Raw genomic sequence first — 16,332 nt, 5'->3', positions numbered from 1 at the left:
TTAATTAAGGGCCCCCCCCCCCCCCCCCCGCCTTCTTGCAACCTGTGTAGGGGACTTGGGGGTGAAACTTGGTGGTTTTTTAATAAAGTCAAATTAATTTGGCTTCCCTCTATAATTTATACATTTATTTATAAATTAGTCTCAGCGTCCGGTTAAGAGCACTGTCGCCCATGCTGAGCCCGGGGTTTGATTTTCCTGAATGGAGGGGTGTGTTCCAGTTCTTACAGCTCCAGACATCAATCATCTCGGTGAGAGTGGCTCTCGTGCCCAGTGAGCAACCACAGTCCTGCAAGGTGCCAGGCAAGAGCTTTCAACTTGCATTCACTGCCCCTGTCTACTAGAGTGGCTCATGGTTGCATCAAGGGGGTAATGATGTTCCTCCTTTTTGGCCATTGGATTTGGACATCCTAGTTTGTATCTACCTCTGGGTGGGCTGCCTTCTCTGCCTGAATGACAGGGAAATACTGTCCCCCCAAGTGCCTGGCTTTGCTGTCCTACACCCTCTTGTGAAAAGTTGTCTTTGACTCAAGACATGGATTGTAGACGGTATGGACCATGGACAGGAACACACATTCTGGTCTGTGCAAATCCCCCATTTCCATCCTTGGGAGAAGAGTTTCAGCATTCGCTCCTTCTCTCTTGATTTCTTCCAGTTGTGGATTGGAGATAGTTAATATGTGTCCTCTGTGTTGGCACTTGATGGGGCAGTGAACTTGAATGTACATGGAAAAAAGACTTTCTCCTCCACTTTAGATGCATGGTTTGGAAAAAATTAAGCTGTTTCTTCCCCTTTCTCTCTTGCCCCTCTGTCCATGAAGTACTGATTTTGTGGTGCATTGAGCCTGCTTGTGTGCTGGTAGTGACTTTCTGCCTCTCTTTTTCTCCCTCACTGTTAGCCATGTTGTCACAGCTTTTCCTTTTCCTTTTTCATTTCACACAAGCAACCAGTTCAAAATAGGGGTCTCGGAGGACTGGGGCTGGGAGACCACGTAAATCTTCACATCTCTCGCCAAAGGCTCCCAAAGCACCTTACCCTCAGGAAGACTATGGACCTTGCCACAGTTGATATCTAAGTGTAAGGGCCCACTGCTCACTGACTTTGGATGCCTCTATTTCATCCTGATACACATTTTATATGTGCTCAGCACCCACCGCTTGAGTTAAAGCTGATGAGTGATGCAAGCGCTCGGCACCTCTGGTAAATTCAGGTTAAGTGTTTCTGAGCTCGGCTACCTAAAATACCCTCCTCATCAATGGAAAATAGTAAGTCATTGATCTGAGGATATATGGGACTGATGCAGCAAGCTTGTTAAATCCTATGCTTAGCAACCAGACTATGGTCTCCCTGTGCAAAATGGCAATGTGCTTCCGTCCCCGCGTGGATGCGAAGAACTGCGGCTTCGTTTTGGGAGGATCCAGCACGCGCACGCAGACATTTTGAAGTGTATAAAAACCGCAGCAGATAATATATGTTGGAACGCTAGGACTGTCTGTAGGAGGGAGCTGGAAAAAAGGTAGGTGAGCATTCTCCTGTCAGAGTTTGAAGACACAATCTTTCATGTATCCAGTCTCTTTTTCCTCCCAAAGGATCACCAGATATGCTGATCTTTCTAATGCATTTGGCGTCATCCCCCTCCTGCTCTGATGCAGCCATTTCTGGAAGTGCAAGGGTGTGATATACAGCCGTTCTTTGCACATTTCCCAAAATGCACACGGTCTCATTAAGCTGTGAATCAGAGCTGGGTGCTTTCAACATCACGTTTTCTCTGGAGAAGGATGACGAAGGAGGAATCTGGTTGCACTTCTTCACCGTTGCGTTGCACTTCTTCCCCATGGCAGCAAACTCCACGGTCATTTTTTGGTGGTGCCAGGGCAACGCTGGGCTGCACTGGGCTGGTGTGGATGCTGTCATGCTTTATGCCATCGGGGTCTTCCTGTTAGAGATGGTTTTTGAGCTCTCACTTGCCCTTTGGCCTCGGCTCTTTTAATGACCCAAACAAGGCAAGAGAAGCTTTGCGAGACCTACACGATTGCATCTTCTCTGGTTGGTGGGCAGATCGAACCTTCCTTGACTTCTGATGTTAATGGGGTAGACAAAGGCGGTCTTAAATTGGTTCTTGAGGAGACTATGGCAGAGGCAGGGAGGCTCTTGCCTCAAGCAGCCACTGAAATCCTTAGGCCAGCCACTTCCCACTGCAGATGGACCAAGACCGTTGCAATGACAGTGATGGACAAGGGGACCTCATTAGGTGGCCAGAGAGCTCCTCAGGTTCCTCTCTCCCTCTGCTCTGGCTCGTTACGCCTTGTTACAGGACGGGTGGACAGATATTGAATGTGATGTGGTTGCAGCTGATGGAAAGCGCTCACATGCCTCCAGGGCCCTGGCCTGCTGCATTTCTGAAGCAGCATGTGCTGCCACGCTCCCCAGCCCATCCGCGCCTGCCTCCCGGGCTGCCGTCTTGCGTGACAGCATTGCTTATCTGCTTCAGTTGCTGGTCACCAGGAGGTGCTTCCTAGCTGCCTATCTCCAGCCCTGCTGGGCTCAGAGCAAGAATGGGAGTGCAGACCTAAGCCAGAGAGCTGTCACCTGCAGTACCTATCCCTTGGCTGTCACCAATCTCGCACAGAGTAAAAGCGCTGTTGCTGTGCCATCGAAAATTAGCCTGAATACACGAGGAGGAAAGGTGGTTCACCTCCCTTTTGCAGGAAGCAAACCGTGGTGCAGGGTTTGCGGCTCACCCAACATGTGCATCGGAGCTGGGAGCTGAGCCCTGCTCCCCAAGTCTCTGATGCCTTGGTCACAGCTCATCCTTTAAGCAGCAGTGTCTTTGCAAAGGCTAGCCCAACATCAGCTACACATTGCAGACCAGCTGTCACAGTGCTTGCCCGGAAAAGTTTACAATCTCATTTCAACCGCAGAGGCAGAGGGGATAACAGTCCAGGAGGGAAGATGGATCTGGCTGGCAGCACTGGGTAACAACAGATTTCCCCGGAAGTCCAGCACAGAGGGACAAGGAGCGTAGTGGTCATTCCCTTCTGTCTTCTGCTTGTTGTCTGTGTCTGGGGGCAGCAGTCCATTCCTCCAGCCCTGTGCGGCCTCACTACCATTGCTTCTACCCCATCACTGTGCACCTGCAGGGGCAGGGAGGGAGTTTGTCGAATGGCCTTCCCTGTGGATGGACAAAGTAGGCATTTTTGCAAAAAACGTTCTTTAATTGCAAGCTTTTGGGCACAAACACTAAACATTGCTTTAATTGCAAGCTTTTTGTGCCCAAAAGCTTGCAATTAAAGCACATTTTTTGCAAAAATCTTGTTGGTCTAATAAAAGATATCATCTCTACTATGAGTCCTGACTGCCTTTTCCTTGAGACCAATACAGCTGCAACCTGGATACCTGACACCTGATACCTGACACGTGTTGGCTAGCATGCATTTTGGGCCCGTCATCTTCCTAATGTAGAAAGCCGTCGAAGCGATCTGGTGGAGAATACCCTGGATGGGGGACTAGAAATTGGGATTCGGTTTCTGGTCTCTCTAAACGACCTTGGTCACTTTTCCTCTCTGTACTTCCATCCCCGGTGGGGATAAGCATCCTTGAATTGTAAAAACCTTTGTCAGCCTTGCCCGTTTAAATGGTCAGCAATGTGGAGCAGCGACTATCTCTCAATTTGAGCCTGCATAATGCCCGCAATGCTGGGGCCTTGTCCCCAAACAAAGACGAGCAAAAGGCAGCCAGCCCTGGAGGGCTGGGCTGCGGGCAAGTGCAACAGCTGCATGGGCTTGTTGGGCAAGCAGAAGTGGGTTATGAGGTCCTAATTCCCTTCCCCCTCCTCTCCCACTGCCAGGCCCATCTCCCTGAAGGGAGCGGAGAGCCACTGACAGTAAGAGGAAGTCTCTGCCTGAAGCCTGTAATTATCCTGTCTGCCTTCCCCGAAAAGGCCAGTTGGGGAGAGAGCCTGTTTGCATTTTGTGCACCAGCCCCGCTTTCGGCTGCCTCCCCAATTACTGCTAATGGACTTTTTATGATGATAAGACGACTAGGTTGGGGAGAAGTTACTGATGGGGAAATGGAATATAATTCACTCCCTGTTTGTTTGTTCCATCAGAAAAACCCTCATTTTAATTCTGCTTGCGAGGCGCCGAAAGGAACAGAGAATCTGTCAGTAAAGCCCTGGACTCCGCGGCAATGGGAGTCTCAGCAGGAGTCCTCCGAGGGGTATTTTCAGTCTCATTTGGTGTCTCCATAGAGACACCCCCACCAACCTGCTCCCGCCTTGCTCCAGCCTGCGGTTCCCCCTTCTTATGCAGAGACGTGTGAATTATGGAAGTATCTTTCTGTCTTTCCCCCTCGCAGGAGCTCCCCCGCATTGTAACACTGGTGGTTTGAAACACTCTTCCTTTCCAAACATCAGATTCTTGCTCCCCACTCTCCATCTGTCTGAAATCTGCTGTGCTCTCCTGTGTCAGTGGGCTCCTTAGCTTTCCTTTTGTCTGATCTTTACTTCTCTGCCTTTTCCCTTGCTAGGTCTATGCTTCCAGCCCTGGCCGTTCCCCCTGTTGATCGCTGCTCCTCGCTAGCCCCCGCCCTCTTTCCACCCGCTTTCTCCTCGAGGCTCCCCCAGCTCTCTGTCATCATCCAGATTCCTCCCTCCCACTATAACTCTTCTCCCCCCCCCCCTTCCTTTCTTCAATTACTTTCCCAGACTTTGGAGGAGTCTCTTCCCATTCTCCCTCAAGCCCTGGTCACATGTACACAGCACGCATGCAAGCTACAGCAGTGCACGTATATCAGATGCATTTCCTACAACAGCAGGTATGCAATATTTAGTTGGTACCTGGCTCTCAAACTATAGGAGGCATGTTGAAAAGGGGAGATCAAAGCTACCGCAGAGATGCAGTTATGGGAGGGCTGGGAGGTACCTTGTGATCCTTCTCTAATCATAAAACTGTCGGCAGCTGTGAAAGCAGAGATGGAGTTTCACTAAATCAGCAGAAAGTTTCAGCCCAAGGAAAAAGGGAAAGGGACAAACTTTAACCCTCTGCTCCCCTCTGTGCGCTCTGTCTGGGTGAAGCTGGTGAAAGACTCATCTTGTCAAGAGTAATGCCCTTTTTAAGAGTTGCAGAGCCTGTCTGTGGATGGCGGAGGATGCTAGGGCTTCCCGCTGTCTTTTTTAATATCATTTCACCTTGGTGTATGTCCCTGCATTCCTTTCTCGACGGATTCTAGCTGGTTGTTATTTCTTCTTTCAATCTCAGTAATGCTTAGAGGCCACAAATAAAGACAAGGCCCCAAGGCCCCAGCGTTGTGGGCGTTATGCAGGCTCGGATTGAGAGAGTTGCTGCTCCATGTTGGTGGCCATTTAAGCAGGCAAGACTGACAAAAGTTTTTAAAATTCAAGGATGCTTATCCCCATTTTACAGGCTGGGGGTGGAAGTACAGAGAGGAAAAGTGACTGAGGTTGTTTAGAGAAACCAGAAACTGAACCCAATTTTTAGAGTCCCCCATCCAGGGTATTCTCCACCAGATCGCTCTGACAGCTTGTCTACATTAGGAAGATGAAGGGCCCAAAATGCGTGCTAGCCAACACGTGTCAGGTATCCAGGTTGCAGCTGTATTGGTCTCAAGGAAAAGGCAGTCAGGACTCATAGTAGAGATGCTTTATTAGACCAACAAGACTTTTGCACAAAAAAAAAATCTTTTAATTGCAAGCTTTCAGGCACAAAAAGCTTGCAATTAAAGAAATGTTTAGTGTTTGTGGCCAGAAGCTTGCAATTAAAGAATTATTTTTTTGCAAAAATCTTGTTGGTCTAATAAAAGATGTCGTCTCTACTACGAGTCCTGACTGCTAGCCAACACTTACTTTACCACCTTTTCCTGCCATGGATGTATGGCATGACCTTGACGCTCCGGAGTAGAGAGACGTATACCCAAGGAGGAAGACGAGTGTCCTCTTTGACCAGAGCAGGCTAGAAGTTCACTAGTGCTCCCTAACCTAACCTCAACCCACTTCCCCAGCAGAGACCTAACCTCTGCATAACATCTGCAACGGAGCACAAGGGCTAAGGATCTTCATGGCCGCACGTTTGGTGGCACAGCTGATCCACTGCAGATTGCCAGAGTGAGGGGCTTGAGGACCACTCCAAGGTTGGGACGATGCTTTCAATCAGGTCGGCAGCTCCTCGCTCAGTGGCCACCTCGTCTATTCTCTGCTGTCCTCTTCTTCCGCGGCCGGTGCAGGTAATGCCTCGACTTCCTCCCGGCGCCCACGATAATGAATGCACTTTCGCCAGCACGGGGAGGAGTTGAAATCTGGTATCCTCGTGTGCAGGCTCTTTGGGTCAGCGTGATTGGAGTGTGGGCTGCCACAATGCTGACTGCGGAGACCGGGGGCACGGCAAAGTGGAAGCAAAACCTTTTTAAATATACGTTTTGTAACTGGTGTTCTTTTGTCTCCATTGATTTTTTTTTTTTTTGCTGCTGTGGGCGAGGGGGCCCTTTCAGCCAGCCTCACGCTGCTTTCTGTGCGGGGCTGGATGAAAGACTAAATTGTTTTGTCTTGATTTGTTGTCCATTGTCGAGGTGCTTTCCTGGAGGCGGCCGGGGGAGCGGGGAGGGAGCTGGTGCTCAACACAACGATGAATTTTTCCAGCCTACGATCGGCTGGAGCTGCCTGCCGCAGAGCTTGGGCAGAGGTAAGAAAACCGTGGGGCCTAGGAAGAGCACCAAGGTGGAGATGGCTGCTTTCACAAGCACCTCGGTAGGGCTTGCTGGCTCAGCGAATGGCTGCTCCCCCACCTGTGGGCTAATGAAGTGCTCTTGTATTTAGGCAGCACATCCAGCCTTGCTGCTGGCCCATGCTCCTCTAATAAATGCCCTGCTTTGGCTTTCCGACCGTACCCTCCCAGCCCCGCGCCATGAAGCCGTGGATTGGCACGGCCTCTGTCGCGCGGGCTCGGTGCACCTCCCCTTCCCTTTGCATCCGGGGGCCGGAGAGGTGGGACAGAAGGTGACCTGGGGAGATGACCAGCAGAGAAGCGGGTGGCATGGGGGCCGCAAAGCCTGGAAGTCTTGAGGCTTTGGAGCACCTGGGTGTCTTTCGATGGAGCAATTCGGTGCCGTCAGGGGGCGTAAATGACTCTGGAGAGAGCCGCGGCGGTGCAAAGCCGGCACCCAGATGGGGTTCATGTCCTCTCTCTTTAGCAGCGTTGCAAAGATCTCCCCCTGCCCTTGAACCTGAGGAGATGGGAAATAAGTCAAGCCTATGTAAAGACAAGAGACAGGCCAGTTACTATAGCAACGGAGCAGTCCAGACCTTCCTTCGCTTCAGTTTTCCTGCCTTTTCTCTGGGCTCTGCCCTTGAGACGGGTCCCAGCTCGCGCCCGCGAGGGGCACAGCGCGAGCACCGCTCCCCCAGGGTCGGCAGGGGACCCTCCTTGCCAGCTTTGCCTTATACCTACGTGTCACCGAGCTGCTGCCCCTCCAGGGTGACGATAGCATCTTTGTCCTTTTGAGGAAGCGGGGAAGCTATTTCCAGGCTCCCGCTCCCTGCCCCCAAATTGCCCACTCGGGCTTTCCAGGATGTGCCGCGTGCTGGACGGGCGTCCGGCGGGTTTGGGGTTGCAAGTGCAGAGTCCCTTTCTGTAGGGCTCGATGCTGGCGTGGGAAGTAGGTGCTAGCACGGTGCAGATTGCGAGGGGGGAGAGAGCAACTGTTTTCTATCCGCTTCTACCCTCGGATGCACGCATCTCCTAACCCGGGGCTAGGTAACTCGAAGCTTTTCAGCTCTAGGTCTCCGGTTCAGATCCAGCCCAGGCTGACAGTGAAACTAGAGGCTGCCAGGTTTCCATCTCGACCAGCAAGGCTTGTTCCTCCAGCTCGTGGCTGGACCCCGTTGGTTGGACTATCTGTCAAAAGCAGGGTCTGCACCTGTTTTGAGAATAAACAGAAGATCTGGCTGTCCAGGACTAAAACGTCTCCCTTGGCCTCTTTGCCCTGCAAGGTTTCCGTACAGAGCCTGCAACGCAAAGGCCTGCCTTGTCTGTCTGGGATCCAGGTTTGCAAAGGGAACAACCCTTGGTGTTGATGCCTCCGTGCTTGACACACCTTGCGTGTGTCTTTGTACTGTTTCCTTTGGCCGCCCTTTGAGCGTTGGCCAACTGAGAGCTGGGAAAAGAAAATCTGGCGAGGGAGGCTGTTCCCGGACATCCAGACGCAGCGGCCCATCGGAGTTGATTTCTCAAGAGCAAGGCTTCGATGCTGGTGGACGCAGCTTCGTGGAGGACGCTCGCACGGGTCGTATTTGGTCCCCAGGATTTGACGCAAGCACCGCTGGCAAAAGCTCTCGAGGGTCCTAATGTGGCGTCGGTAGACGGTCCAGGTTTCACTGCAGTAGAGGAGGGTGGTCAGCGCGACAGCCTTGGAAACCAGGACCTTCATCGACTTCTGAAGGTCTCAATCTCCGAAGACACGTTGTCGCAGGTTGAAGAAGGCGGTGCTGGCACAGCTGACCCGGTGCTGGATCCAGGCATGATACCTGGAGCTCGCAGCCAAGCGTCCTTCCATCATCTGTCGGTTTTGGATGTCAGCCCTGCCTGCTCTTGCCTCCCCTTCTCTTTCTCCCATTAAGCTACTTCGTGGGTTCTCCATCTCGCTAGCATTTTGGCCTCTAATGTTTCAAACATAGACTAGCCTGCCTACCTGTCTCTTCTCATCCATCAGCTACTGCCTGGCACGGCACGAACTCCCGATAGACCCTCAGATGTACAGATATCCCCCTCATACCCTCCCCCTTAGCTTCAGTATATCATTAGTGGGTAGATGACTTATTCTTGTAAGGGTTTTGCAGAAAGACCAACAAAGAGCTCTTCCACCACGGCGCTATGTGAAAGAACTGCAGAAGGAGAGTTAAGACGGTGTAAATGTGAGTTATATCCCTTCCTACCAGCAGCCTGCTGTCTGCCGCGTGGACTGGAGCAGGCGAAGCCAGAAGGAAATTATTAATACGTGCGCAATGGGGGAATTAGTTCACAGATTTCATCAGCAGCCCGTGTGATGATGGCCATGTAAACCCCTGCATCCTGTAGCAAAAGCCGGTTGTATTTTGTGGGGAGGGGGTGGAGATGGGGGTCAAAGGGACAAGAGGAGGAATACGCCTCATCTTCCCGTCTGAACACAGGGAGCAGGGCAGGAACTTTTTGAAGCTCTCTGTGGATGCATCTTTTGGGATCGTCTCTGGGGAAGCTTGTTGGAGTGGAGGGCTCTGCTGAAGTTGATGGGTTTCCATTAATCAGGATGGGAAAAAAAAATCACAGGCGCACAGCAGGCCTGCCTCCGCGGTTTCATCTCTCGGGATACAAACTCCACGGGCAACCCCTCGCGGCAGGAAGATGCTTTAAGCTTGAGGTTTCCCCTGTCCCATTTGATTCAGTCTCTCTTGGAAAGAGCCAGGTTTTATTAATTAGCAAACAGGATGGAGAAATCCCTTGTGCCCTGCTCCCGAGGGCTTCAGGATCGGGCTAGGATTCATTCTGGCTTTCCAGGACCAGTTCACTTTGGGGATAGCGCTCATGTTTCTACCCTCTCTTCTCACAGGAGAGGATGGATGACATGGTATAAAACTTCCCTGAATGTAAGAACAATGTCTGGAAAATATGTCTCTGAATGCTTTCTTTCTGCTTTGGGGTTTTTTTAAATCAAAACTCTGCAATTGTGGTGCACCAGAAGAAATGCGGACGCGCGTTGCCTGATTGCACCAGAACTGGCGTGCCATCATGTAGCACCTTTTTGCTCTCGAAGGGTCCTAAAACATTTTTCAGAGTAAAATAGTGTTCCTAGCCAAGGCCCTGCATGCTTTGCTGCGAGTCGGATAGAAATCCTGTGGCTAAGCTCCCGGGTCCTGGGACACTTCTATGCAACGTTGTGGGGATTGTGCAATAGCTTCATTTCAGCGTTGTATCTCTGCATCGTCTCTGGTAGTGCCACCCATCTTTCTTAGCAAATGTGGGTGAGTGTTTTCACATGGTTGGCAGCATTTGGGGTAGGTGGCACTGCAGTCACCAGTTGCAGGGGGGCATCCAAAGGGGAGCTTACCATTTAATTCTTGCAAAGGATTTGATTCTTAGCCCAGTGTGTCATTTCAGAGCCTTTAAGACGCCCTTGATCTCTCTGCTTGCACTGATGCAGTCCAGCCTAGACCTGTGCAGATTTTTAAATCAGGAGAGGGCAAAAGGAGAAGGGAGTCCCCAGTGCATTTAGTTTTTAGCCTGGAGCAAGTGTTTACAGGCAGATGACAAATTCCCAAATGCAGGACTTTCCGGTGGGACCTGCTGCCAACCTTTAGCTGTAACATTGCAGAGGCCTCTAAATATAGATTTAGATATTTATAAATCCAGGGCTTGCACACCCAGTGTTCAGTGAGGACATAAACAGCTCCAGCAAATTGTATTTACCTCCAGCATGGAAACAAATGCTCGATGGCATTATGCACGCACGCTTTTATTGATATGCTTCTTGTCCCAAGCGGGGGGAGGAGGAAGGGGCGCTTCCTGTCTGCGTTCACCCCTGCGAAGCACTGAGGTCTTTTGCCACTTGCCCTCTCCTGCAGCATTGTCTTGTCAACTGTCTGCATCTTGCTTTATAGACTCTGAATATGTACATATAAATATACACATTTCACAGTCATGTGGTCTCCTTTCCCAAGAATAACAGACGGCAACTTTATGATCTGAGTGATTTTATTTGCACACAGCTGTGGCCTTGTGATTTAAATATTTCAATAAATTTTAAACTAACTAGGCTGACGGAAACTGTGCAGGGAAAGCAGGTCGGAACAGGAGCAGGGAGGGAGGGTTTTCCCTTGGGGTGAATGTAGGTGGAGGCTCCTCATTTTGCTTGCCTCCCACTAGCCCCAGCTCTCTTCCACCCGCCTCATTTCTCGAAGGATGCTCCTGAAGGTTGCCAGGACAGGAGAGGAGTGGGGGCCTGGGAGGGCAGCTGCAGCTCGCTGGGACACTGGGGCCCCGATCCAGATCCTGGCCGGATAAAGCGCATCCCGAGGCTGCAAGTGTTTTGTTCAGGCCTTGCTGCACCTCTGAGGAGCTGGATCTGCAAGGAGGTTGAGGGGCTTTTCGATCCTTCCCTGAGCTGCACAGATCCCTTGATCTGCAACTTAAGGGCCTGCAGAGTCCCCCGGGGGAGCAGGCGGCGAACCTGACCGCGCGCTCCGTTTTGACATCTTGATCGTCTGGCAGTGATGAATTGGGGCTGCCTCTCGGCGTGCTGTCAGCTCGCTTTTCCAGAGGGGGCTGCGCGCGCGTGCGTGTGCAGGGCTGCGGGCAGGCCTGTACAAACACGCAGGTGTCTGCTAGGGGGTTGCAGCACGTGCCCGGAGCCTCCCATCTTCCCTGCCCAGGAGCTCCCCTGGTCTCCCTCTCATGCCCGTTTCAGGGGTTTGCACACTTTCACACCCCTACCTGTTGCCAGGGGCTCTGTGTGCTCCTCCATGCAATGGGTTCAGCATTCCTCCGTTGCTCTTGCTTGCCTCCCTAATTTCCCTTTATTTGTGTATCCACTTGCACCATGTACTTTGTGCACCCCAAAACCTTGAGGCTCTGTTGTTCCCTTTTCCCTTAATGACAGGGACCTGTGTTTTCTCCAAGCGAGGTGCTTTGTGCGAGGCCCAGTGGCTCCTTTTCTTCCACCTCTGCCCCCACCCCCCAGTTGCATGGTCCATTTGGTGTCCATTGCTCGCACCTCCAATTTCCTCTGGCAGGGTTCTGCATACCCACCTTTCCTCCAGAGATACACAGGGCATTTCCCCCCAGTTAAGTATGAGGCCTCACTTTGCACAGCCAGGTGTTTGCAGGGCATTCAAATTCAATGTGAAAGTCAGCAAAAAGAGAGCAAGGTCACCTGGAAACCTAGAAACAAGTTTCCCTTTGGAAACAGAGGTGCTGGGCAGAGCCACAGGAAGGTTTCCCATGGGAAACTAGTGCTTAGCAAGGGGTGATATATAACTAGATGCATCCCATAGCCCTAGCCTGCTCTACTGCTGGGATCAGGGGACTGGGAGCTGAGATCTTGGGTCCAACTTGCAGTCCTGCCAGCTGCTTTCAGCCATGATCTTGTTGGATTTGTGCATGTGAACTGTTGTATCTGTATCAAGTCCCTTGAAGTGACAGGACATGCTTCTGCCCCGCTCAAATCCAGTTGCAGCATCGGGGCCTTATCTGTGTGCAACAGGTTCCTCGTATCTGAAGTAATGCTAATGATCATCCCCTGCCTTCCCCCTGTCATGAGGCTTCATTTGGTTTGGGGGTTCAGTATGAATTCTGACTGATCTTTATTAGGGTTTGTCTTCCTCTTTTGTTAAAGGTCCCCCCGTGTTCATTAAAAAGCCAGTGGACCAAATTGGTGTATCGGGAGGCGTGGCTTCTTTCGTGTGCCAAGCCACTGGAGACCCCAAGCCTCGGGTCACCTGGAACAAGAAGGGGAAGAAAGTGAACTCGCAGAGGTTTGAGGTAAGCGGGGCCATGGCTTCGTGCACGTGACCACAGTGCGGCAGATGTGAAGCAGCTCCGTTTCATGGGCACCCCACAACCTGCCCGTGACAGGGGGTGCCGGGAGCACTTGGTTTAGGTGCACGTGGAAATGGGCGGTGAGTTCTCGGCCTCTGTTAATGGCTGAGAGACTTGGACTGTGATCTTTGAAAAGCAGAAGGTAGTTGTTTGCATCCCTTCCAGTGCAAGGGTCAAAGCCACCGCTTCATTTTCCCCAAGAAGCATAGGCCAGGAAGTGGTTCTTGGTGGCCAGAAACAGAGAGCCTGGGAGAAGTCCCTTGTGGGAGCTGCATTGAAGAAGTTTGCCCTCTCATCCGGCATTTCTCCAGCTCCCTAAATACCCCCCACTCCTCACGCACGCACACGTGCGCATACATACCTGATTTAGTACTTCAGCATCTGCAGCATCTGCAGATGAGGATCCCTGCCCTCCCTAGGAGGACTGCTGAGTGTATATCTTCTAAATAAGCTGGGGAAGGGGAGGCGGGATAAGTGGAAGCTCAAATCTTGCTCCCTCGCCTGGGTTGCAACCCCAAGGGGACCCTGCCCTGCTAGCCAGCTGGAAGTGGGGAGAGACTTCCTGATGTCCGCTCTTTGGGCAGATGGTGCAGCGAGAAGCTTTAATTTTTAATGCAGTTTTTGCACTGCCTGTCATCTGCCTCCCCACTTGCCTGGAGCAGCCAGGCATTTCATGGCTGTTGGGGCCCTGCAGATGCACCTTGCAGTTTTGACCAGCTAAGGCTCGTGGGGAGGAATCCCTCCCTCCCTCCCTCCCTCAGATGATGAGGCCTGATCTGGAGTCCACTGGGTTTGGGGGAGAGGAGCAGGAAGGAATAAACAAGGGCAACTGCCCTCTGGTCCCCACCGACAGGCCTGACCCAGTGCCTGTGCCCCGGGAGTGCTCAGCCCCTCCCCGCTTTGTCTTTCAGACGATTGAATTTGATGAAAGCGCCGGCGCCGTCCTAAGGATCCAGCCCCTCCGGACACCCAGGGATGAGAATATTTACGAGTGCGTCGCCCAGAACCCGCATGGGGAAGTCACCGTCCAGGCCAGGCTCACCGTCCTCCGAGGTAAGAGCAAGCCCCGTCTGTACACGAGCCCAGGCCTTCATGGGTGGAACCACTGGATGAGCAGCCTCATTGAATCGGTTTGAAATAATGGCTCTCAGCAGAACATGGGATGAATTGCCTGCTTTGCTGTCATTATTTTCCTGTCTTCTGGGTGTTTTCTGACTGCTGGGCAGTGCAGAAGAGCAGGAGGTTCTTCATTCAGACAGGAAGGGTTTGTAGATGAAGCTGGCCAGGAGTGGTGAATACCCTGACTGAGTAGGAGCTCCCAGCTAGGAGTGGTACGGACATGATAGCTGGATTGGGGATTGCAAGCAGGGTGCTAAAGGAAATGGTGCTAGGGTCCTGGGCTGGGGGTTTGGTACTTGCAAGAGGAGCCTTAGTTGTGCAAACAGTGCTGCTAGAGCCTTTTGATCTTTGTGGGAGTTTCCAGGCAGGGCATGGCATAGGTGCTCCCAGCTGGCAGGGCCCGGGTAGCAGCACCTCCTCCATCCCTCTTTTCTTCCACAGTTCCCGGGTTCTCCTGAGTAGCTCTTTAAGGTCCTTTGCTGAATGGACAGTCAGCAAGTGCCTAATGGTGTAGCTGAATTTATATGCAGGTCTCAAACTTACTGGAATGAATGAAGGCCTAACACAGGTCATATAACAGAGCTCTGTACCTCTGCATCTGTGGGAGGGAAAACCCTTGCCATCCAGCTGGTAGCCTTGATGCTGTCAAGACGCCAGCTGTCTTGAGAACACGCAGATCTGCAGCCCATCCGTGCCCAGCCCCGTACAGGTGTTCCTGTTCCTGTCTCCTTGTTGCTCGCGTGCTTTGTATTGTGTGACACTTAATTGCCTGTCAGTGGCACATGACAAGATGTTGGTCTCTGCAATTGGCACATCTAAAAGCCAGGCTCTCGCTTTTTCTGCACCCGTGAGAAAACGCATGACTGCCCTGACGTGGCCGGAGGTGTCTGGAGCTTTTCGGTCTGCCCACGCTGCCATTTAGATTTCAAGAGCTGTGACGGTTGCTGCGGAAAGGGCCTTTGTGCGGGCTCCTAAGAAGGAAATCCCCATTGCTTCAGTTTTGCTGGGAATGATGGAGAGAGTTTTCCTTCTCCCGTGCCAAGCCTAGCAACCCCTCTGGCTTCTCTCAGTGACCAGATCCTTCTCTCCTGACAATGAGCCGCGGTATTTGGATGATGACAGGCTGTCGACACCTGTCCACAGGGACGAGGGCTCCTTTTACACACCTTGTTACAGCTCTTCTTCAGGGATTGGCATCACACGGGTGTCAGCTAGAGGCAGAGAACATAACAGGAGCCTGTCCGACGCCCTGCACGCGTTACTATGTGAAACGGGGCACTGTCGCCGTATGCTCTACTCCATCATGCTTGCGGCATGCTGCCAGGACGGCTGCAGCTCCTCACACCCGACAGGACCCAGCCGGCTGGTGGGTGCAAGGGCAGCTGAAATGCCCGCATCATGAAACCCAAGTGGAGGGAGAGACAGAGGGGTGAGGAGCTGGAGGCCTGGGAGGCAGACAGGGCTGCAGGTTGCAGAAGAGCAGCCAGGAGGTAGGTTTTATAGATTTCTTCCCTACTCCCCTCCCCTCCTCAGCTGAAGTTATTCTTCTCCTGACCTTTCCGGGGTTTTCAGGCAGCGGAGATTGACTTCTCTTTACCCTGCACTGGACTCATTTGTAAGTGCTGGGAGAGTTAAAAGGACAAAGCATGAATCCATTAACCTCTACAATCACAAAGAGAATCTGAAAGATAGCATGCTGGCATCTGTGTCTCCTTTCCTCCTCTCTGCTCTCTCCTCTCCTCCTCCCCTTTCCCTTCACCCCTCTCCTTTTTTGTCTCTCTCCATCCGTTTCCCCTCTCTTCCCCCTACCTGTCTTTCTCTTTACCTTTCTGTCTCTCTCATCCTTGGAACGTACCTTTGGTCACCTACTGCTTATCGTAAGGTTGCTGTGCAGGTAGATGATGAGCGGGAGCTGTCATGTGCAGAGCTGTTACCTGGGCACACCGTGGAGTGAAGAAACCGTGGCCCAGCTGTTAGAAGCTTTGTGCTAATAAATCCATGGCATACCAGCTCTGCCCTGCACATGAGCATGCGTGTTTAACCTATGTGCATGTACAAGCATTTACAGGGTCATATTAGTGCACAGGAAGAGAAGGAGGACACCCTTGCTGCTGCATCCTGATGCTTTATTATGGCTGGAGAACTCTGTGAAATCCCCATGGCTCATGTATAGGAATAGACCGCTCCAGTTCAGACCCCTGCTGCTCCAGGAGGCTTGGAGATTGCGCCCAAAAGATAGGTCACGTAACCAGAAGCTTTGGGCGTGGAAAACTTCAGCAACTTCTGAGGAATGGACCCCTGGTTTGGACATCACCCAACTTCCATGAACCCTCTTACTCCAGCTGTGTTGACTCATTGGTCTCTTCTGGTCCCCTTCCCAAGGGCCCGATCCCTGATAGAGCTCTACAGAGTAACTGCTGCTCCACAGCTTGCCGACCTTATCGTTTGCCAAGCTGATCAGGCACGGCGCAAAGAAAACCCGGCGGCTGGGCTGTGGAAGTGCCTTTCAGCTCTTGTCGACTCCAGCTGTTGGAGCTGTCCGTGGCACATGGCAGCGTGCGCAGAGGGGCAGCTGCCCGGCCCAGGCGCCCTGTCTCCTGTCTGTAGCGTTCTTCAAAGCTCCTTGGTCGCAGGCAT

General features: G+C 52.1%; 1 protein-coding gene across 15 annotated transcripts in view; it reads left to right on the top strand.

Moving 5' to 3' along the window:
* PTPRS (protein tyrosine phosphatase, receptor type S) overlaps window positions 1–16,332 on the top strand; it is a 208,540-nt gene that overhangs the window by 79,504 nt on the left and 112,704 nt on the right. For all 15 annotated transcript variants that reach the window (XM_019513459.1, XM_019513454.1, XM_019513453.1 and 12 more), the window contains exons 3-4: window positions 12,374–12,519; window positions 13,488–13,629. In XM_019513459.1, coding sequence (XP_019369004.1) covers window positions 12,374–12,519; window positions 13,488–13,629 — 288 coding nt within the window. The remainder of the gene's footprint in view (window positions 1–12,373; window positions 12,520–13,487; window positions 13,630–16,332) is intronic.

Source organism: Gavialis gangeticus, unplaced genomic scaffold (assembly GCF_001723915.1).
Source record: "Gavialis gangeticus isolate Ggan-Ray unplaced genomic scaffold, GavGan_comp1, whole genome shotgun sequence".
Lineage (NCBI taxonomy): Eukaryota > Metazoa > Chordata > Crocodylia > Gavialidae > Gavialis > Gavialis gangeticus.
Note: the sequence above shows the minus strand (reverse complement) of the source record. Positions and strands in the feature narration are given on the sequence as shown.